This window comes from Ornithodoros turicata, chromosome 8 (genome assembly GCF_037126465.1).
Source record: "Ornithodoros turicata isolate Travis chromosome 8, ASM3712646v1, whole genome shotgun sequence".
NCBI classification, from domain to species: domain Eukaryota; kingdom Metazoa; phylum Arthropoda; class Arachnida; order Ixodida; family Argasidae; genus Ornithodoros; species Ornithodoros turicata.
In genome coordinates this window covers 30,472,542-30,494,186 of record NC_088208.1, presented here as the reverse complement: position 1 = coordinate 30,494,186, position 21,645 = coordinate 30,472,542, and the positions used below count along the sequence as shown (strand labels likewise).

Here is a 21,645-nt window from a genome sequence, read left to right as displayed (position 1 = left end):
AACTTTTTTATGCCGGGACACTTCGAAAGTCTCGAACACCACAATCCCCCCCCCCCCCCCCCCCACCTTCCTGCTTTCAAAACCAGGGTGCAATATGCTGCCAGCTATGTTGTTGCAGCGTCCACTTGCTGAGCTCCATGTACACTGTCCAGTCCAGTGCTGTGCTCTAGTGTCCATGCATGGCAAAAATTGAACATGCGGCATGTTCAATTTTCGCACTTTGTCAATTTAATTGCCCCTCTGTGGGCCCTGTCCCGTGCACTTCGTTGCCAGTATATACTCTCGTAGGCTCTAGCTGCCAGCTTGTCGCTGTCAAGATTTCTGTCAAGTGATAGAGGACCACGTGCACGGCGGCATTTTTTTTTCCTCAGATTTTTATTATTTATTTTTGTCCCAGACAGACTGGCTTACGTTCGGCACGTGCGCCGCTTTCGTGTCTTGTATAGAAACGGCAATTTCCGTTGGAAAGGGAAAATTTGGGAATTTAGTTGGTGTGTACCAGAGATATCCGCATCACCTTGCGCCTGAGTCTGATCCTAGTAAGCGTGTCGAGTGCTGAAAAGTTATTTTAGCAAAATAAAGCAAATTAAAATTATTTGCGGTCGACGGTGTCCCAAGGAAGACTGCCATTGTTAATTAGCAGTACTGTTGAAAGAATCAGAGGATGGAAGGAAAGCTTTTATTTCATTTTATTTTATTTTTATTTTTTTTCATTCCGTGAACTGTGGGGGGGGGGGGGGGAAGTGAGCGATGAGAATGTAGTAATTGAAAAAATGGGTCGCGCAGAAAGCGAGGCGGGTTTCGTGACACAGAACAAGGTACAACAGCGCAATTGAAATTTGATTAGGAAAGAAAGGATTTTTTATTTTTTTATTAAGGACGATTTATGAATAGAATATTGCACGCGCGTGGGTCACGCAGTTGAAGCCCCAGCTGAACGTTGAATGAGAAGTTGACCAACGATCTGACGGGTGATTTAGCCAGCCAAACGTTCGAGTTTGGCTAACCTTTTCAGTGACTTCCTTCTTTCATCATCAGTTGCGTTCACATGTTTACGACAACAAGTACGACCGCAAAACTGCCAACTCAATTTTTTAAATATGTGCGCCATTCGGACAACCGCTTGCGTCTTTCAAGAGGTCGACTAGAGAGGGACTGCAGCACGGGCGCGTCGACAAGACGGCGACACCCCCGTTACTCAAAGCGGTTCTTCCGGAAAGATTGCTTCCGGTGTGACGTCATCCACTCATGAGTCTCCTTCCCTTACATAGGCAAGTGCGTTAGCCTAAGTGCCTTGTGTAGTTGTGGTGGCTGTGATTTTGTGTCGTTTTTAGTGTTATGACGTGATATTTGTCCACATATTCAAATACCAAGTCGTGGCTTTGTAGTTTCATCTACCTACTGTAAGTATTAAGGTCTTCTGTGTGAGCTGGATACTTCTCAATGACCACATAGCTTCCGTCTTTGCGCTGAACCATGTGTGCGCTAAGTATTGTTTTACCATTACTCACAGTGTTTAAACTGCACAGATTGTGGTTTGTCACAATCTTTTCAATGTAAACTTGTGTACCTGAGTGAATCAGGTCAGAATTGTGGATTTTAGTGCTGCTTTCGAGTGTCAGAACGTTACCGTGAACGCGGATAAACAATGGGAAGGGCATGTTTAGGGCGCATCTGTTTGAAAACCTGGCGAATTAACGTTAGTGCTATCCTTAAATTGAAAAATGTTGTTTGTACTCGATGTATTAGATGACGGGAAATATCTGATTCCCCAAAGATTGATTTCAGTGGCGGTTACGGGACCTGATATGATTCCCGAAAGGGTGTGTACCCTCTGTGTGAAATTGGATTGCCCGTGACCCGTTGTATTAATTCGGGGTCCTTAATGATCTTGTTCCTTAACGAATAAAAGTTTGGTCCCGTAAATCAACTCCAATTAAGCGCCTGCATTATCCCGTAACTGACATGTAGGGCGTTAACAAAGTACGTGTTTCTGCGTCGAACACATCACTTCTTGGACTTCGTTTGGGAGCGTCACCTTATATTTTCGTCTCCAATATATTTTGAGTGAGGTTACAAATTCTCGCAGCTGCTCGTTTCCGGGAGTGCGAGGGCGGAGGGGCGAGAGACAGGTGAAATTTCGGCCCCCTGCCGTGCTAAACCGGGGCCCGATTTGAAGGCTCACATGTCGTTCTCGAGGGAACACTGCTTTAGGCTACCTAGTTCTTTGCGAATCGGACATTTTGAGTCCTTTATTTGGAGCATCACTGACAATGTAGCTTTTGTGTCAGACATTACCGTATTTTCCGGTGTATAACGCGCACCACCATGGTTCTACAACCTTCTGTTCTGCCCACGACCGGGGGGGGGGGGGACCCCCCCCCCATACGGCTGTGTTCCTTATGTAAAAACCCTATCTCCTGGATGATGCTGGGCTGCAATGCAGGAAATTTCCCTAAGACCCCCCCCCCCCATGACGGACCCTTAAATCCACCCCTGCCCACGACTTACTAGATTATAGCGACCATGTCACAGACACCCCTTCCCAGCGTCACATTTGGAGGCCAGCGGTGGCGCTACTCGTCGGCCCGGTTATTGCTTCCTCAATTTCTACAATACTTTAGACTGCAGCCTACCTTGGCATTTTTGTACAAGCGGTGGATATTCCACAGACGTTTCATTCTGAGGTTGATTACCATCATCATTCTATGCGTTTTCATAAGAGCTGTTGCTATCATCTGCTACAGTAGTCGTACGTCCACTTCTGTGCGTTCAAAATTCAAATTTCCATTGTCCAATCATGATGTAGATCTCTCGGGTCGATGTCTAGCGCTCCTGGCGGTTTGTGTGGACAGGCTTCTCATAGGGTTTGCCGGTTATGACATGGTCGTTGTAATCTAGTAGGTCGTGCTTCTGCCACCAGTATACACAATTAACCAAGGCGGTGTATCATATATGCAGTTGCTATATTTGAAACACATTTAGTTAAAGTCGTGAAACTCCAATGCAACATAGTCTGTGTCAAAGTATACTTCCGCTTTCGGTTTCACGTTTCTTCTCAGTCGCGCCATTCCTCTGAAACAAATTCAAGATTATTGACTGCTCAGTAGCATCCTTAAGCAGCATCATTAACCTTTTATGAAGCCCAGTGCCCTTTTGCTGCTTTTGTGAACTGACCCCTAGAGATTTGGTAGAAAGCCACAGCACACCCTGGAAGAGGCAAGAATTTGTACGTCACCAACCTAAAAAAGAACTGTGCAGGAAAATATTTCAGTGTATAACACACACCGTTAGATAACGTGCAGGACCCCTTCAGAGCACTTTTTTACTGTATAACGTGTGCGTTAAACACCGGAAAATACTGTAATCCTCACCAACACAGTACGGGTCAGACTTCAAAGGTCTGCGGCAGTGAACGTTCCAACACTATTTCCTTACCTGCTCACCGAGCTTCAACTCTCTTTCTAACTCTTCTGTTCATCTCTTAGTTTTTATTTTCCTCAATATATTCCTTCCCAGCATGATTCCAGCTCCATAGTGCTAGCCAAAGGAATGAACGATTCAAAGTCTGATGAGACAGAACCTCGAGCTTCACATTAGCAGTGCATACCTGCCAGCTCTCCCGGATTATCCGAGAGACTCCCGAATTTTGTTCAGTTTTCAAACGCATTCCTGAAGAGTTAGATAGCCCATAGCACGTGTTTTGCAACATGATCATCCATGGCTGGAGGTCGTGACAGATTGTGTGTTTCATTGTGTCCACATTTCTCGAGATGTGCTCTCGTCGTATCGTCAGTCCAGCCTCGTACGATAGTTTCGTCTCCCCCGATCATGCTCTCTAGACAGAAGAAATATCTGCACATGTTCCCCATGCATACCAAGTGCCTTTTCACAGGTTTTCTGGTTGAGCCGTGGAGCGTAAGAGACCATGTGTGACCCCTGTTGTTGGCAGCTGAAGATGGTCCCAAAACGTGTCGAAGCGAAGCAAACACCAGCACTATCAGAAAGAGGACATTATAGAGCAGCGTCATAACAGAATGTGTTGTGGAAATGAGCAGACCACATTTTTTTTCTGATACTGCATTTTTTCAATCCAGCACAGCATAATGTGGTTGATAATGGGTGCCTATGTGAACCATACTTGTTTCGACATATCAATTGGGAAGCACTGAGCCTGTCACTTTACTAAACTGGTAGTTAATGACTGTAGTAGGTACATCGTTCCTAACACTGTGTAAGTTGACATCACTCATTGCTTAACCTATCATGGTAATACACTCACATTGCATGTTTCTTTTGTTTTACAGGATATTTAGGCCTACATCAAGATGACTTGTAGCGTTCTTTTAGCACGTCTTGCACTGCTTTGCATTTTTGTGAGCACTTCATATTGCCAAGTGAAGACAGGAAAAACAGGTAATTATAGTAGAACTTGTTTAAAATGCATACATGACCTTTGTTGCAACAAAACGGGGCATGACAAAAACGAGGAAAAAAAAGGAAAAACTGAACACTAGCTTAACACAACAATAATTAACGATTTACCACAGACGTTTTGTTTCACATACGGCAGACATCATCCATACGAAACAGAATGAGAGACGATCGCAACCAGTGGATTAAGCAGGTCAGAGGACACTTCGGGAAGAAGTTCGCGTTGCACCAGTGTTCAGTTTTACTTTTTTTTTTTTTTCTCTCTCTCTCTCGTTTTCGTCATGAGCTCTCGTCATGGCTTTTGGAATATTCTTGCATCAATACGTTATACGTGAGGTTCAGCTGCACCTAACAGAATGAGAGGCTACTCTTTTTTTTTGTTTCGTGCAACACAAACAGTGGCCCTTTCCCCGATGTGGTCTCTGACCAGCTGAAATAATCCGCTGGTTGCGTTCGCCTCTCATTCTTTTTCATACGGGTGATGTCTCCCTTATGGGAGACCATGTCTCCTGTATGTCTGTAGTAAATTGTTACTTATAGTTCTGTTAAGCCAGTGTTAATTTTTTCTTTTCTCTCTCTCTCTCTCTCTCTCTTGTTTTCGTCCTGAGCTCTCCTGGCATTTGGAATATTTTTGTAAAATGGGGCATAGAATTTGCTCTCGCATCAAACGTCAACGAGAGCTATAATGTCCGTACTTGTCACCAGAGCCCGAGGACAGGAACTGAGTGACATGCTGTGGTACAGCGCCTTTTTCTGTGCTGCTTTGAGTTGTGTGCCTAGATTTCTGATGTGTCTCTGATATTATTTTGCACAGTTCCTGTTCCTGAAAAGCTCCTGAGTAACCCCTGCAGTGGCCGAGAGACTTGCCACGAGTGTATCACATTTGACTCTGAATGTGCGTGGTGCACAAAGGAGGTAGGACAGTGCTCATACAGAAAATCTCATCATTATTATAGTCATCCATTACATTGGTTCTCAAACGGGGTTCTGTGACAACCCCAATATCTGCACGTCCAACTTACTTTTTTTGGATTCGCGTTGTATTATGCTGCTGCTAATACATCGCTTATTTTTGGTCCAGGACTACACAAAGGATGGAAAACCTCGTTGTGACACTATTGGCAACTTAGCCAGGACTTGCGCTGATCATCATTTCCATCCTAAAAATACAGAGACAAGAATGAGGGTATAGTGTCTCTTACATTGTTGCGGTGTATGAGTGATTGCATGAAGTTCTTTTGCAGTTTTTAATACAAAATTTTGTAGTTTCAGCTGAGTGCTAGTAAGTGACATTTGAAGTGTTTCACTGCTTTCATCTTTTAAACTCTTAGAAAGCATTGTGGTCCAAGACTAGTATGAGACAAAACAAAAAAAAGACCTGCTGCAAAACCACCACTTACTTTACTTCGAGAACATAATCAACAATCCACTGTCAAACAACAACAACAACTTTATTGAGAGATTGTGAATGGGGAGTTTCATTGCCAGGGGCGATACTCTACCCCATTGCTGGTGGTGATGTGGGGAATGAAGTAATGAGCCCCTTCACAATAAGGATCGAAGTCCTGTGGCATCCAGAAAGGCGAAGAGAGCTTTGAGGGCAGAGTGTTGGTGGGCTGGATGTGGCCAGGGACCAAGCAATTTTGTGAGAGAGAGAGGGGGCGAGAGTCCACCTTGTTAAGGGATCCGGATAATATAGTTCGGGAAGGTTGGTAGTGTGGACAACGGAGAAGAATGTGCTCTAGGTCTTCTACAGCACCGCAGTGACAGCATTGGGGAGAGTCAACTCGTCTCAAGTGGTAACGCCACTTGTCAAAGTTGTTGTAGCAGTAATCTATGTCTGTATTCACAAGAGGTCTTACCATATTTTCAGGCATATAGCGCGCTCTGTACGTGTGTAAAAAGTGTCCAGAAGAGGCAGCGGTGCGTTATACGTTATAGCTTTTCCCGAAGGGGCACTCCCTGAGGTGTTGTGCAACTTCTAGCCTCATGCCTTGCTCTAGCTCACTCGGCTCTTACTCGTTTGAGGAATGTCATGTTGGGGAAGATTGGATGATAGACGACGAGCATGGAGTACATACAGAGTAGACAGAGGCACAGTACGCAAAGGTAGCAAAGTGGTAGCGAAAACGTACAGCTATACATTGGAAAATACGGTACTTCCGCATCAGTCACTCTCAAGGCGTTTTTCTATTTGTCTATTCCCCGTTAATGGAATATTGATTCAAATGTAGACAAAAGCAATAACAAATCATTTCCACATAACACTTTTACATGCTTCTGCAGGACGATGCTCTAAGCAATGTGGGAGCGCGGGAAGGGGAGGCGATTCAAATTAAACCTCAAGAAATAAGGCTCAGGCTGAGGCCAAGTAAGTGGAACCAAGTTGTCGGCCGTTGTGATTACAAAGCTGGTGCAGTGTGGCAGTAACCATTTCTTTCAGAAACGCCATTCCCGCTTCATATTGACTTCAAGCAGGCCGAAGATTACCCTGTTGATCTTTATTACCTCATGGATCTCTCAAATTCTATGAAAGATGACAAGGACAAGCTAGCTAATCTTGGAGACGAATTGGCGGAGGAGATGGGAAAAATCACGTCCAACTTTCGTCTTGGCTTTGGCTCCTTTGTGGACAAAATAGTCATGCCCTATGTGAATACTGTTCCTGAAAAGTAAGTGCTTGTACAGGTATTAGGCCATACTGAGTTCTTACTTAACCGTGCAGTTGTGGTACGGTAGTTTACAACATTACATTAGTAGTAGTAATAGTAAGCAGAACACAGCAGAGACGATCGGATTGTTGTATTATAGTTAATGCCTGAAGTTTTTGGGAAATATTTTTTCTAAATTCTGGGGGCAAAAATCGGATAAATAAACATCTGCACTAAATTCATTCGAATTCGGGCATAAGCGGGCATAACCCTAAAAAGTCCAACCCTATTTATGTATACCCGTTTTATGCTTCAATAGAGAGCATATTTGTTACATACAGGATGCAGTCTCCCTGTGATGGTTGTGTGGCACCATATGGTTTCAAAAACCACCTGCCTTTGAGCTTGAAAACTGACAAGTTCAAGGAGCAGGTGACTGCTGCAAATGTTTCTGGCAATTTGGATGCCCCCGAAGGAGGATTTGATGCGATAATGCAATCCGTCGTCTGCCAGGTGAGTCGAATCCCATCGAGTTTGTTTCCAGATAAATAGATGCAGAGAGAAGAAGAATGGAGACATTTGTTTCCTTCCGGTGATGTTTGTTATCATTTTGTGTTACTTGGTATGTCCCCATTGTGCGATGCCTGATCTTTGTAGTCTTCAAAAATTTTGTGCAACAACATTACAGTTGGTAGAACACTGACAAATACGGGATAATATTTCTCTCTGTAAATTACAGCAAGAGATTGGCTGGAGAGAAAAGGCCCGTAGGCTTCTTCTCTTTTCAACAGACAGCGGGTTCCATTACGCAGGAGATGGCAAGGTACGCAGGCTTCTTTTATCTTAACAAAATGCATTGTTGGGCTAGTTGGTGCATGTCTAGGTACATGGGAATCATGCTAAACTTGAGACAACTGCAGAAGGGAGGAGTAGGCAAGAGAAGTGCACACTTTCAGCTACCATATTTTCTTAACTATTAGTCGCACCTTTGTATAAGGTGCGTCGTCGAAGTATTCGGATAAAAGCTGCGACTTATACTCCGGAAAATGCGGGAATTTTATTTGTGCTTTGCCAAAAATATAAACGCTCAGAAAAACATAGGTTCTAGATTAGGGTAACAACACAATACATGGATACACGCTTGTATGTAACTGCAACGATATGTCACTGATGCACAGTTGTCCTAGACTTCTGATATGATAAGCTTCTACTATCTTGCATGCTATAACTTAGCTGACCATTCTGTCACTCTGTCCACAGCTAGGAGGCATTGTGAAGCCCAACGATGGTAAATGCTACATGGAGGATGGAGAGTACACGCAGAGTGTACACCAGGACTACCCGTCACTAAGCCAGATCAATGCCAAGATTCAGGAACACAAAGTGAACATAATCTTTGCAGTGACAGCAGATCAGATTGATGTGTATGAGAAACTGGCTAATGAACTTGAGGGCTGCAGCAGTGGTCGTCTTGAAAATGACTCATCCAATGTGGTTGAGCTTGTCCAAGACCAGTATAATGTAAGTACTGCATCGTACTTGATGTCAACTACTCGGGCTGCTCAGCGTGTAACAGCTAACACGTTCACAGAGCAATGCCGAAATCTTCTGGTGTTTAAACGCTATAGACATCCAGAGCCTTTCATTCTTGAAGTCCACTGTGTAGTAATAGCATGCAGGATTGCATTTTATTGCAGTATACTAACACACGTGGCTATGTGTGTGTGTGTGTGTGTGTGAGTGAGTGAGTGTGTGAGAGAGAGAGAGAGTGTGTGAGTGAGTGAGAGAGTGTGTGAGTGAGTGAGAGAGTGTGTGAGTGAGAGAGTGTGTATGTGAGAGAGTGTGTGTGTGTGTGTGTGTGTGTGTGAGAGAGAGATGCACCTGAAACATCTCAAATGTATTTTTGAAATCATTTCATTTTGAAACTGTTTCATGAAACTATTTCATGGCTGTACTATAGGCTCTTTACCTCTTTTCATGTAGAAAATATCTTCTAAAATTGAAATGAAGGATAACATTGCCAATAACTACATTCAGATCACCTACTCATCGAAGTGTCTTTCGTAAGTACCTATCTTCAATGATGATGCATGGGGATGCACTCTTGGCTTTACTCGCCATATGTTTTAAGTGGTCACTGTCCTTTGCTGTTATTTTAGGGACAAACTGGAGAAGACAAACATTTGCACAGGGCTCAAAGTTGGTGATAATGTAAGTCTAATCGACATCCATCTACTGCGCTAAATAGCTTCAAGGGACTCTGAAATTTTCCGACTGCCCCATAAAATGATGAATGTAAAACTTTGGCTGTGTGTTCAATAACACTTTTTTAGGAGCAACTCAGGAAAACACTGAAAAAAAAAATTGTGTGGTCCCTTTAAGAAAGTTTGTCAAAGTTTAATGCAATTGACAGTGTGTAATGTATTTCTACTGCAGGTAACATTTGAAGCTAGCATTGAGATAAAGTCCTGCCCGAAAGACCGCAGTGAATGGAATCAAACCTTCCAAATATATCCTGTTGGCCTCAGTGACTCCCTCACAGTGAACTTGGAGATGGTATGCGACTGTGAATGTGAACAGCCATGGAATGAGGTAAATGCATCAGAACTCGAGAAAGAGGAACTGGTCATGTGTCATACTGTTTGATGTCCGGACTGTATTGTATCGAAGAATCGGTATTTGCCTCTGAACAGAGGCAAGAACTGACTCAGATTGATAGATCGGGCCAATGGCTCGTTTGGCATTTCATATAAGAACGATTACAAATCAAAATCAAAGTAAAGATTACAGATTATAGATATGCATGCTTGAAAAAGCAACATCAACAGAGAAGCATACCAGTGTTGGTGCATACATTGAAAGTAGAACTCTAAGGTCCGCACAGGATCTGGATTTTTTAAAGCAAGATTAAAAGCACTCAGGCATGTGGTATGCTCAAACCGTACAAATGGTGTAGATCTGGAGCACTGTGTTTAGGGTAATATCCAAAGAAACACTGCAAATCAACTTCCCAAAGTGCAAATTCATCCGCCAACACACTAAGCCACTCCGCATCTGGTATTCATCTCGGATGAAAATTTATTTGTATTTTCCACAAGTCATAGAGAGATAAAAACATTGAAACTACTTACCATGTTTATTAGCTTTCATGCAGTGGTCTGCCTCAAAATCTGCTGTTCCACTCAATGCCACCCGATTTTGCCTCATATTAAGAAGAACATAAGACGTGAAAACACAAAGGTCTATCAACAATTGGTGTTTTTGAATTGGGTGTCTGTCCTTTTGTTGGTACACAAAATCATTCACTGCTAGTATTTATTACTTGCCTTCAACAGCAAATTAGGTGTTCAGACATTCAGATTAGGTGGAATCTGCTGTGAAGAAAGTCATTTCGTATACTTTGGTCGTGTGTAACAGGAGAGGGACAGCCCAAAGTGCTCAGGAGGCATGGGTACATTTGAGTGTGGAATCTGCAACTGCTATGAAAACCGCTACGGTCGCCAGTGTGAATGTGATGCCAAGGATACGGACCAGGCAAAAGATGAAAAAGGATGCTACTTGTGAGTTTTTCTTTTTTTTTTTTTTCTGCATTCAGCTATGCAAGCATGTTGTTTGAAATGGAAGAAGTATATCAGCCTAAAAATAATTGTTATGTTACCTCTTGCCCTGGTTTAACTTCAACACTGAACCAACTCATTATGCAATCTGTAGGACTAATTGTTGAGAGCTGTTGAAAATGTGCCTCTTGTGCAGCGTTTCACAAGGTTTTTGTGTCCTTGTGTAGTATATATATGCCTGTTTGATATTTGGTGCTTTCTTCTTTCATTTTACAGTCCAAATGACACAAAGCCTTGCTCTGGAAGAGGAGATTGCCGCTGCGGAGTTTGTGAATGCCATCCCCGGGAGGTAGGCTACAGCTCTGACGTGGTTGCTTTGTTGCCTTGCAGTTAAATCTCGTGTACAATGTACAGCATTATAATATATATATATATACAATGTTTATATTATAAGGGCATTATAATATAATATATAAGTGCACAAAATAGTACCTTATTGCTGCGACGTACGTGTTCTAGAACCGAGATGAAGAAGTCACAGGAAAATACTGTGAATGTGACAACTTCTCCTGTGACCGGGTCGATGGACAGCTCTGTGGAGGTTAGTAGCTACAAAAGTGTGAAATACTCACATGCCTTAAGTTTGACCGAGAAAAATTAATGCCATTCAGTTTTCGCACACGGTTGCCACACTATTCGCCAAGGAAAATACGGACAGAGTGAGTAAGGGACCAAAAGGGAGAAAGAAGGATAAAGCAGAGGAAGGAGCGGGGAAAACAGAGAATAAGAGCGGTTGAAAGAGAAGTGTATAAGGAGAGAAAGCACTCATTCAACTGCGTGCGCAAGAACGTGTCGTTTGTTCCGCTTGAACTGTTTTGTCATGATGTACATCGAAAACGAGACTTGGCAATATAGGAGATACTTCCGTTACAACAACAGAGTTGAACCCATTCCAAATTCCTTCGAGGTGCTCAGTGAATTTACCTGAGCGTCTCGGTAGAACCTACAAAACATCTGCCGGTGTTGCCTCTCAACCGACATCGGGCACGAGCAACAAATAACCAGCCGGGGGGCAACTCTATTTTCGCAGTATATATCGAGCTTAGTTACATAGTCTCTGGTAACAGCAATGTCTGTCAACCTCGTTTGCAATGTTAGCATGTGCCTTGTATTTCTCATTCTTGGAGTTCGAACAAAAGCCATCCACAATTCACTCGACTGTCTGCTGAACGTCCAAATAATTTTGTTTAACTCTCTTTGTCCTTTGTCTCTAGGCCCAGAGCAGGGCACTTGTGTCTGTGGACAGTGCGAGTGCCTTGACACGTGGTCTGGTCCAGATTGCAACTGCAGAGATAGAAATGACACTTGCATAGCACCGAATGGGGTATGTAGAAGATTGTGAAGTAGTAGAACCTCTTTATAGTAAACAGGTCGGGACTTGTGGATAACTTTACTGTATCAGGTATAGCCTTAAAAGAGTCATAAATGGAGCAGGACAGGTCATTCAGTGATTTATTACACTGCTATGTACAAATAGGAACTTTGCAGTGTTAGAAAAATGCCCCTATTCATCACCAAAACAGAAACTGTCGATTGCAAAATGGCTAATTTGTCTGTGATTTGCTTATGCGTCAGTTCGTTCCTGTCCACCAGTTGCGGCAACATCATCTTTTAAAGCAGTGTCAACACCTTGTGTTTTCTGCCACAGTCCCAAACTTCACGTCACACAATCACTCACTCACTCACTCACTCACTCACGCGCACGCACTCACGCACTCTCACTCACTCACGCACTCTTACTCTCTCTCTCTAGTGGTGTCTGTTCTTTACTACAAGCAGTATCCTTGAATTTTCCTGTTTACCATATCAGAAAAATAAACCGTCGGGCCTATAGGAATTCAGTCGGGACCGCAGTTTTCTTTTACTATATAAGCGGACTTTTACTACGAGCGGATTTACTGTAACGAGGTTCTACAGTAGTGCCGTAAGACGTTCACGATTTACAGTTTTCGTGGGGAGAAAAAAAAAATCAGCTAGAGAAGCATATTGTTAACAGTGCTGGATCTTGTTTGTTTGTCAGAAAATATGCAGTGGAAATGGAGAATGTGTCTGTGGCCAGTGCAGATGTTTTGAGACTGATACGGAGCGCTACAGTGGATTGTACTGCGAGGATTGTCCAGTAAGTCCTAATCTTGTTGTATATCGTTTTGGATTTGATATTTACATACCTTTTTTTTTTCTACCCATACAGACTTGCCCTGGAAAATGTGATGCTTTCAAGGACTGTGTCCTTTGTCAAGTTTTCCAGACAGGACCGCTGTCTGACGCAGAATGCAACACAAACTGTTCGTTCCTCGCCATTCAGGCACCTCACATTGAAGGTGTGTGGGTCACCTTGGTACCATTTCGTTATGACCGGTGCTGTCTTGGGCATTCGCGTACAAGAGCTCTTTGTTTTGGTGATGGGCATTGCACGTGCTTAGAGACTAAAGTTTTAGGGTTAAACCCTGTAAAACCCATTTTTACTCCAATAGAGAGCATCGTTAACTTTTGGTTACGGTAATTTGGTTTTGGTTTAACTTTTGGTTAACCCAGAAAACCCTGAAAGGAAAACTCGCAAAAGTGCAAATGCGGGCCATTATGTGAACTCTGCCGAACACTGAATAATTCACACTTGATGCTGCCTCTCGCCATCTTGTGTTTTCTTTTTCCTTTTTGACGTAGAATTTAGGGCTTGCAGATTGTTTATGTTGGAGACACTTAAGAAATTTCATGTGACGTTCTTGGATTATGGTATGGTGCGGAGCTAAATTAGTGTAACTAATCCAATTATTAACTTAGCAAATGTAATAAAATTAATGAAATCAATGGGAAGCCCCCCCCCCCCCCCTCACACACACACACACACTAAGGTTTTCCTTCTAAACATATCATCACCAGATTTTACCGTTTTACAACTTCTTATGTAAAACCCGGTTTTACGCCTCCCCTAATTTGAAAAGAAAAAGGAAAAAAGAGTATGCGAATGTCTACAGGTACTTCATAATTTCTTTCTCTAATTTAATGCTACAGTCACTGAGGAAGGACAAAAGTTGTGCATCTTCAGAGATGAGGATGACTGCAAGTACACCTTCATCTACAAGTTGGAACAAGACAACAACTATATTGTGAAGGCAAAGAATGAAAGAGGTAATGGTTTGTGTCCCAGCACAGTGGTGGATCCAGGGGGGGACGGTTGTGTGATCCCCCCCCCCAAAAAAATGTTACACATTAGTATTTCCTCCTCTCCCCTCCCCAATTACGCACTTCAACAATGACCCCCTCCCCCCCCCCCCCCAAAAAAAAAAAAAAAAAGTGTGGGTCTGGATTTGCCCCCGTTCCAGTGGACCTGCCTGTTTGCTGGCAGAGCTGCATGAAGCCCTGTGTAGTGAAGTATCTAATATTTATGAAATATTTTTCATTTTCGCAACAAAAACAGAATGCCCGGAGCCCATCAATATCCTGGCCATTATCTTGGGTGTCATTATTGGCATTGTCCTCATTGGTCTGGCACTGCTGCTTATATGGAAGCTCTTCACCACCATTCACGACAGAAGGGAATTTGCCAAGTTTGAAAAGGAGCGACAAATGGCCAAGTGGGACACCGTAAGTCATCCAGAATGACCCATAAGAGAGACTGAGCATCACTTAAAGGGGCACTAAAACACCCACCGCTAGTTCATTTTAAATTGCCTTAAAGGCTGTGTTCATCTTGTAGTGGGTGTTATAGCTCCAAATTTCATTGAGTTCCAAAGTTACAATCAAAATCATACCAAACGCTTCAGTCCTTTAGTACCACCCCGCACCCATTGCTTCACTTCATGCATTGGGAAGTTGCACGGCCAGATGTGCACGCCCCTCTGCATTTTAGTTTCACTTGAAAGAAATGGTGCGACCTATAAAGTGAAATTATTGGTCACTGGCAGCTGCTGGAGACGTTTATAGATATTTCATTCCGTCTGAACATTTCACATTGACGTTACCAATGGCAATTAAATAAGTCTCCTTTAAAGTGATGGTCGCATTTATTCGAGTCTATGCTGTAACTATGGTGTCATTTTATTCCCCATGGACCAGTGAGCGCACTATCGAAAATCCCACATGAAACAGTGGCGTAGTTTGACTTATTCATTGGAATGCAGGACAGGAGCAGACTCCGGATGTAGAGAGTGTGCCGTAATTCCCTCTCTGGAAAAAACGAGAGAGCCTCTGCAGCTGTGAAAGCAGCACTAATCTTTAAAATTTGTTTATTTAATATCTAAGAACTTTTTTTGGAAAAAAAAAATTAGCCCAAGTAGACTGTCGGCCGATGCCGAACATAATGGTATCGGTTTCATGGATGGGTTTCCGGATTATTCCGATTATATCCAGCAATGCTCTTGATGCGGTGTACTTATACAAAACCACAGGTAGACTACATTAATCTTGTGAGTGCATGTTTTGTTGCCTGATTGGCTGCCACCGTTTCTGCTTCTCGACGACGCCATTGGCCCCTGCCAACGTGCTTATTGGAACTCCCAACTTTCTTCCGAGAACAAATTGTTTTTGCATTTTAGTGCCCCTTTAGCTAATACTAGCTGTAATGTTCACTGTTGCTTTGGGAGCTCAAAAGTTGACTTTTTTTTCTAGGGAGAGAACCCAATCTACAAGGGAGCTGTGTCGACGTTTAAGAATCCCACGTATGGCGGAAAGCAGTAAGCCGCAGGTGGTGGTGTTGACAGCGAACAAGAGGGAATGTGCCGTTTGGGTTTTAACTTTTGCAATCACAGACACTGCCTTGAGAGCAGGTTTTATAGACTTTGATTTCCTGCATACCTGTTCATCAATTTAGCTGCTCACATATTATGATCATCATCTATTTAAGACAGGCTGCAATTGAAGTTTATTGATTGCAGTGTTGGGTGATAGCAAAGCTTAGCATCATGTCTTTTTTTTTTTTTTTTGCTCTGAAGGTACTTTATGTATTTGATAGATGCTACTCCTCATTGTTGCCATATTCAGGTATATTGTATGTACATTGGTCGGACATCAATTCTGAAATCTATACATTTCATGTGCGCCGTATGTGTACGATTCTTTGCCTCAAGTGCAGGCGGGATGGCACGTGATTGCACACGTACAGGGTGCCCAAGGACAGTGCTTTGCAGCGGCAAAAGTCAGGGGGGGAAAAAAAAGACTTTTAGATTTTGATATGCACCGAAATCAGGAAATATCCTTTTGGACGCCCGGTAGATATCGACTTTGATTAATCTCTAGATGTAACGCAGGGCCTCGTTAGCATCTGCGTCGTCATCAGCTTGCATGTCTGGGAGTACAGGGAGGCTAGGTTCGTTCAGTGTAGAGATAACGATGTGTTGAGATAAATAATCTGAACGCCCCTATTGGACAGCGCTGCGCACGGTGCTGCCCGCTGTCCAATAGACACGGCCTGATTATTTTTCTTGACACATCAAGTTATCTCTACACCGAACAAACTCAGCCTCCCTGTTTAAAGAAAAATGTTTCACATCGAAGGGAAACAAAACAAATGGGACATTAACAGTGTTAATGTAATGACTGTTATGTATATATGCAGTTTTCTTTTTCTTATTTCTTGCTCTGTTCAGTTGCCCACGCCATGAAGGTGTAACTCATCGGGGCTTTTTTCTTTTTAAATTCCTTGCAAGTGTATACACAAATATACACACAGGGGGGAAGTGTTGCACTTCTTTGAGAACCCTCCACCTTGCAAGTGCAGTTTGTGCCTGCTACATGACTCTGTCCACATATTATCTGGGCAACACAAATTATTACCAACAGGTTGTGTACAACTACCACTGACCTTGGGTACTTACACTTTCTGAAATTCTAGAGTGTCAGAAATCATCGCTTCTTATGGTACATTAGAACGCCGTATATATTCATTTCCACCAATTTTGTGTTATGACTGCCTATTGTAGTCGTGAGAGCTGATGGCATAGCACTTAAGAGAACAAAGAGGTGTGCTAGAATATTCGCATATTTATTCAAGTTTATTTCACTTTTCTTTTTTTTTTTTTTTTTTTGTATACAACGTTTAAAACGAATATCTGTCACTTCAAAGTCAGAAGCTTGGAACTGCCAGTGTGTTTTGAAGCTGCTTTGTAAATCGTAGTATTTGGAACAGTTTTGAGTTACACATTGAAGGAACTTCAAGCCCAATAAATGTAAATAAGAACTAGAAGAAAATGTTTATGAACGGTCCTACTAGAAAGCTTTTGTGGTGACATAGCTAGGTGCGGATGGAGCAAGCTCGTCGTGCAATATTTGAAGTGGCGATTCTCCAACTGAGGAAATCAATTTTTATGAAGTGAACATTGAGGGGGCCTTTCAATGTTTCTTACTTGCGCTAGACATTGTTATTTTACTACAGCATGATACACATTTCAGGCCAGTTAGTGCCCATGTGCCAAATAATCTGCTAGGTGCCTCTCCTTAATAGCAGATATCACGTCAGGTCTGACAGTAACAGATGCCACTTTTGACGTATTATGTACTGTCAAGTCGTATATTCGAGGCTTTTGTTACATTTTCTTTGTCAAGCCTGTTGCCCAGTTTCTTTTAAAAAAGGGCATCCTGTCAAACTCTATTCAGAATAATACTAGATGTATTAAGATACGCACGACAGTTTGGGAATCGCTGTTCAGGCCGTGAAAATGTGAGCATGTGCTCCGTGTGGACATTATTGTTGAACTTTATGAGCAGGATCAACCACGTTACAAAAGAGCAATGGCAAATGCTATGTTACATTGCATCTTACCGAGATAAGGGTTCTTGAGTGTAAGCATATTTCAGTTCCAATAAAGATACTAATAAGAAGCCATTATCTTGCAATCTGGGCCTCTATTTGCATGTGGCAGTGATATCCCCCAATTGGTGGTGGTCACACAACAGATTGCTAGGAAACTAATTATTCCCTACAACTTCGAGGCTAAATAGCATATTTCACAGAGAGGTGTACAGGCATTTTGTTATAAGGCCTCGATAGTTCAAGCTGCATTCTGACCTTGATAAAGAAATCTCGCTACGCAGATCTTGTTGCAAGTTTTATTAGATGGGAATTCTGGACTTCAAGCTTTTGCATTCCAGCAGAGTTCCTTCCCATGGACGCCATGTTAAACGTTCGCTAGGAGAGCTGCTGTTTACTTGCTTTCAGTAATTTTATTGCCTCAAATCCAGGCAGATGGTAAAAACATGCAAAAGTTCCATAAAAGTCTATATATTAAAACATATCCAAAAAAGAGCACATGAACAGAAGCAAGGTAGAGATGTCCATCCTCGCGCTGCACAAGCCTCACGAACGTAAGGACTTTGCTAAGCGATTTGTTTGAGGAGGAGGTCCCTGGTCCAGACGCAGCTCCACCATCTTGTTGCCCGTAAGCTGGCGGGAAGGCTCCATGATGAGCATCCTGCACACCGTGTGCGCCTTTTGTGTACGTCTACAAAATGTACGAACAATTGTAGTGAGATGAAATATTCGATGTCACGAGTCACCCCCACCGCATTTCAATCCCGCGACTCCGGAATTTCCGGACTACGACCGCGAATTTCCGGACTACGACGCGCAAAAAAAAAAAAAAAAAAAAGCATAGCAGACGACAGGGCTGACGGTGTCGTCTGCTATGTAAGGCAATATACCATTCCAGATATTCCGGTCCTGTGAGTATGTTTCTTTTTCTTCTACTAGGATATTCCGTGTGAGGATATTGCTCTTGTGAATACGCGTTATCGTAGAGTACTGCGTTAACTAACGTGCCCTTATCGCACACGCTTATCGACATATAGTCAATCATGCTGCATGATCTTCGAGCCATATATGAAAGGTGCGCTTGAACTGACAGGTTTAGTAGTTCGATCGCAAACGAATTCTGTCCGCTTTTAAAGAACAGGGATGAACTTGGTTAAGAAGTTTTAATGGACCGGAAGCATTCCACGAAAACGATATTAAAACTGCCAAATCAAAAATCAACATGATGTCACCACCTTCGAAGGGACAAGTCGATAGGCTTAAGTTTTCCAAACTGTTATCGCTGATCGCCATCTACTGAAACTCTGTAGTTTCGCGGTTTCGTATCCTTGTTCAGAACGAGTGTACTGCCGCAGCAGCAAATCTCGCATCTCCAGTCATAAAAAGGAACTAAGAAAAATAGCTGCACTCCAGTTTGAAGGTCATGTTACAAACTTACCCTTGTCTCCAGAATTTATGTAGTGCAAAGGCACAAGCTGACAGCAGTACGATACAAACTACAGCAACAATGATTATGATCTCTGAAACAAGAGAAAAAACGCTTTTGTAAGGGGATACAACCAAGGTGCTGGGTTGTTCCGCTTACTCCTGGTGTGGTATTGGCACTTGTTTCCGGTGTACCAGGCTGGGCACCTTTCAAAATATGGGAGGGGGGGCACAATGAACAGACTGAAGGGAACCACGGTTTAGAAGAAAAAAATTCCTTACTCGCATTTGATTCCAAAGCCGTAGTTTCTGCAGGATCCGTTGTTATGGCAGTGATCAGGCTCACAGATAGCTGTAGAATGCATGAAGAGCATGTAATGCGAGAATTCGTTTGCGATCGAACTACAACAAATAACGTCAAACTACATTACAGAGACATATTTCTCCGGCGTAGTTCTCGATATCGGGAGAGTTATCTTCATAACCAGGTAGGCAAGAGCAGCTCATGCTATGTAAATGTTTGTGATAATCGCAGCGGGAGTGAGGACTGCAGAAATTCACATCTGCGTCTTCACATGGGTTTACAGCTGAAAAAAAAAAAAAAAAGGAACAGTAACTTGAATCATAAGTAAATGCTCAGTCAATTGAAGGTGCCAAGAAGTAAACTTACCAAGTCCGTTTGCCCTTAGGGTCATATTACTCATGTTGAGTGTGGAACCCTTTGTAACCGGGTAACTCTTGATTTGACGGTCAAACTCTCGTTGCATTGTCTCTGTGATGTTTGGCTCGAGGTGTCGAAGCAGCGAAGACATCACCACCAGCTTGTTTCTAACTAGAAGACCAGGCCGGAAGCCCGTTACCATAACATCGATGACTGGCTTTTGAAGCAGTTTTGAACGGCGCACTAAGTCCCATACCTGAAGAGAAACATTGCGCACGATGGGCATGTCAACAGGGCACTTGAGCAGAGCATGAAGTAATAGTTGGAGTTTCTCTGTTCCAGCAGGAAAACAGAGTGCTAACTTGGACAGAGGTTATGGCTTGAACACGGACGTCTTGTTTTCATTGTAGTTACCGCTTATGGACGCGGTTGCTCTGTGCCGCCACAGATGTCCGAACTTGTAAAATTCGCAATCCCCAGTGTTTATTGCCCACATTCTAAAGTATGGGGGGGGGGGGGGCTCCATAAAGGTGGCAAAAGGCAAACATACAGTGTGATTATCGAATTTGAGGTACGCAAAGACAACCAGCGTTCCAGTTACTCATCTTTTTTATTCCGAGTCAGATACATATACTGCCGCCGCGCCTTTTGAAGGCACGTCCTGTGTAACTATGAAAGTTGCGTGTAAATGAGAGCAGAGTTAAAACGAGTCAGTGGGATTAACCGTAGCTTGCAGTTGGGAGTCGTATATTTGCCACAGCGCCTGGTCACCGGGCTCGTAGCTAGCAAGCGGCGGGAACATGACCAGATCAGCGTCTTCCCTTACCAGGTGACGTGCCGCAGACTCGAAGGCCTTGTACTCCGCAGATTTCTTGTCAGCCATGCTCATCGCGTAGGACTGTTGCGGAAGTTCCAGCACAGACACCAGGGACATCTTGCCTGCGATGTCAAGATGCACAAGTTGCGGGAAAATTGCACCGATATACAGAAGAGTATGTACGCTTAGACTTACGCTCGCAGACCAGCGTGAGTGGGTTCCTGAAAAAAGCTCGGCCACAGCCGCAAACAGTCTTCAGGTGCCTGGTAATACACCTCTCGTTCAGTTCCTTGTAGCAGTACCTTGCACCGGTGCAGTACCGTTCTGTCTTCATGTCGTAGATCGGAGCCACCGTTTGCGCTGTGGCAGTGACAGGTTGGTCCCCCGTGGAAGCAGCAGTGGATTGTGAATCCTCTTCCGTTCCGGACACAGTGTGCTCTTGTAGGCTATCCGGAATCATACGCCTTTGCGGCAAAGATGTGGACACCTCGAAGGGACCTTCTTGCACATTACTTGTTTCGTGTCTGGTAGCGAAGATGTCCCAGAAACTGTTTTGGATGGTCGTCACATTAACGCGGTTGGTGACAGCCGAAGTGTCAGCGTCCGGAGGCGTAGAATCTATGGCTTCGGTCGTACGAGTGATTGACCAGTGCTTCTTTGGAGTAATGTCTGTCGTAGGCAGTTTGTCATCCTGCAGCGAAGGCTTCGGATTTCGCCGGTCTATTAAATTACCAAGCGCTGGCGCAAAGAAGGGACTTATTGTTGGGGCAGTTGTGGGGCCAGTAGTGGTTTCTGTTGGCGCGGTAGGTTTCTTGTGGTCAGTTGACATCGGCGATACCCGAGCAATTTCGATTGGCATTGAAGTGGAAACGTCCTCTGGAATGTTGCTTGTTGGAACCTTCGTTGTCGCTTGAACAGCCGACTGGGAAAAGCGTGTATTATTTTGGCCAGACTGCTCCCGGCTACGGCTTTCGGTTGCAGCGCTGGATACTGCTAGCGATGGCGTGGAGTAGACGGTTTCGTTGGTGGCGTCGCTTCGCGTTAAATTGACTCCTGCAGAGAGTAATAAGATATATAAGGACACATTGTGGAGAGGTGTAATGGAAGCATGTTACCCAGGAGTACAAAGCCAAGAATCATGAGTGGGGACGCCATTGTAGATGCGGCCGTCTTGTCTGTCGCAATCGCTCTGCGTCTGCTAGCACGATTGGTGTCGCTTTTAACAGATTCGATCGAAACGTGTTTTTATCTGTCCCTTTTCTCTGCCAATTGGTGACGGCATTTTCAAGATATCT

At 43.5% G+C, this 21,645-nt stretch overlaps 2 protein-coding genes across 4 annotated transcripts; one reads left to right on the top strand and one right to left on the bottom strand.

The window, feature by feature from the left end:
• The first annotated feature begins 1,198 nt into the window (after positions 1-1,198).
• On the top strand, positions 1,199-17,523 carry LOC135366919 (integrin beta-PS-like). 2 transcript variants are annotated; one of them, XM_064599911.1, is made up of 21 exons: positions 1,199-1,271; positions 4,308-4,416; positions 5,249-5,349; positions 5,516-5,620; positions 6,721-6,805; positions 6,878-7,106; positions 7,427-7,598; positions 7,825-7,908; positions 8,346-8,606; positions 9,069-9,148; positions 9,245-9,296; positions 9,522-9,677; positions 10,503-10,645; positions 10,919-10,991; positions 11,162-11,243; positions 11,917-12,026; positions 12,723-12,821; positions 12,894-13,023; positions 13,715-13,831; positions 14,121-14,287; positions 15,311-17,523. In XM_064599911.1, exons 2-21 carry the CDS (start codon positions 4,329-4,331, stop codon positions 15,377-15,379), a joined length of 2,403 nt encoding a protein of 800 aa, XP_064455981.1. In that variant the 5' UTR covers positions 1,199-1,271; positions 4,308-4,328; the 3' UTR covers positions 15,380-17,523. The 2 variants fall into 2 exon arrangements, with proteins under 2 accessions (XP_064455981.1, XP_064455980.1); XM_064599910.1 differs by lacking the exon at positions 1,199-1,271 and adding an exon at positions 1,278-1,403.
• A 379-nt stretch (positions 17,524-17,902) lies between these two features.
• LOC135366921 (uncharacterized) lies at positions 17,903-21,574 on the bottom strand. Of its 2 annotated transcripts, none has more exons than XM_064599912.1 (9): positions 21,466-21,574; positions 20,546-21,403; positions 20,360-20,472; positions 19,543-19,789; positions 19,304-19,459; positions 19,155-19,224; positions 19,033-19,079; positions 18,886-18,967; positions 17,903-18,138 (listed from the first exon to the last, which is right to left on the bottom strand). In XM_064599912.1, exons 1-9 carry the CDS (start codon positions 21,503-21,505, stop codon positions 17,994-17,996), a joined length of 1,758 nt encoding a protein of 585 aa, XP_064455982.1. In that variant the 5' UTR covers positions 21,506-21,574; the 3' UTR covers positions 17,903-17,993. The 2 variants fall into 2 exon arrangements, with proteins under 2 accessions (XP_064455982.1, XP_064455983.1); XM_064599913.1 differs by having other exon boundaries at positions 17,903-18,108.
• Between the last annotated feature and the right edge of the window lie 71 nt (positions 21,575-21,645).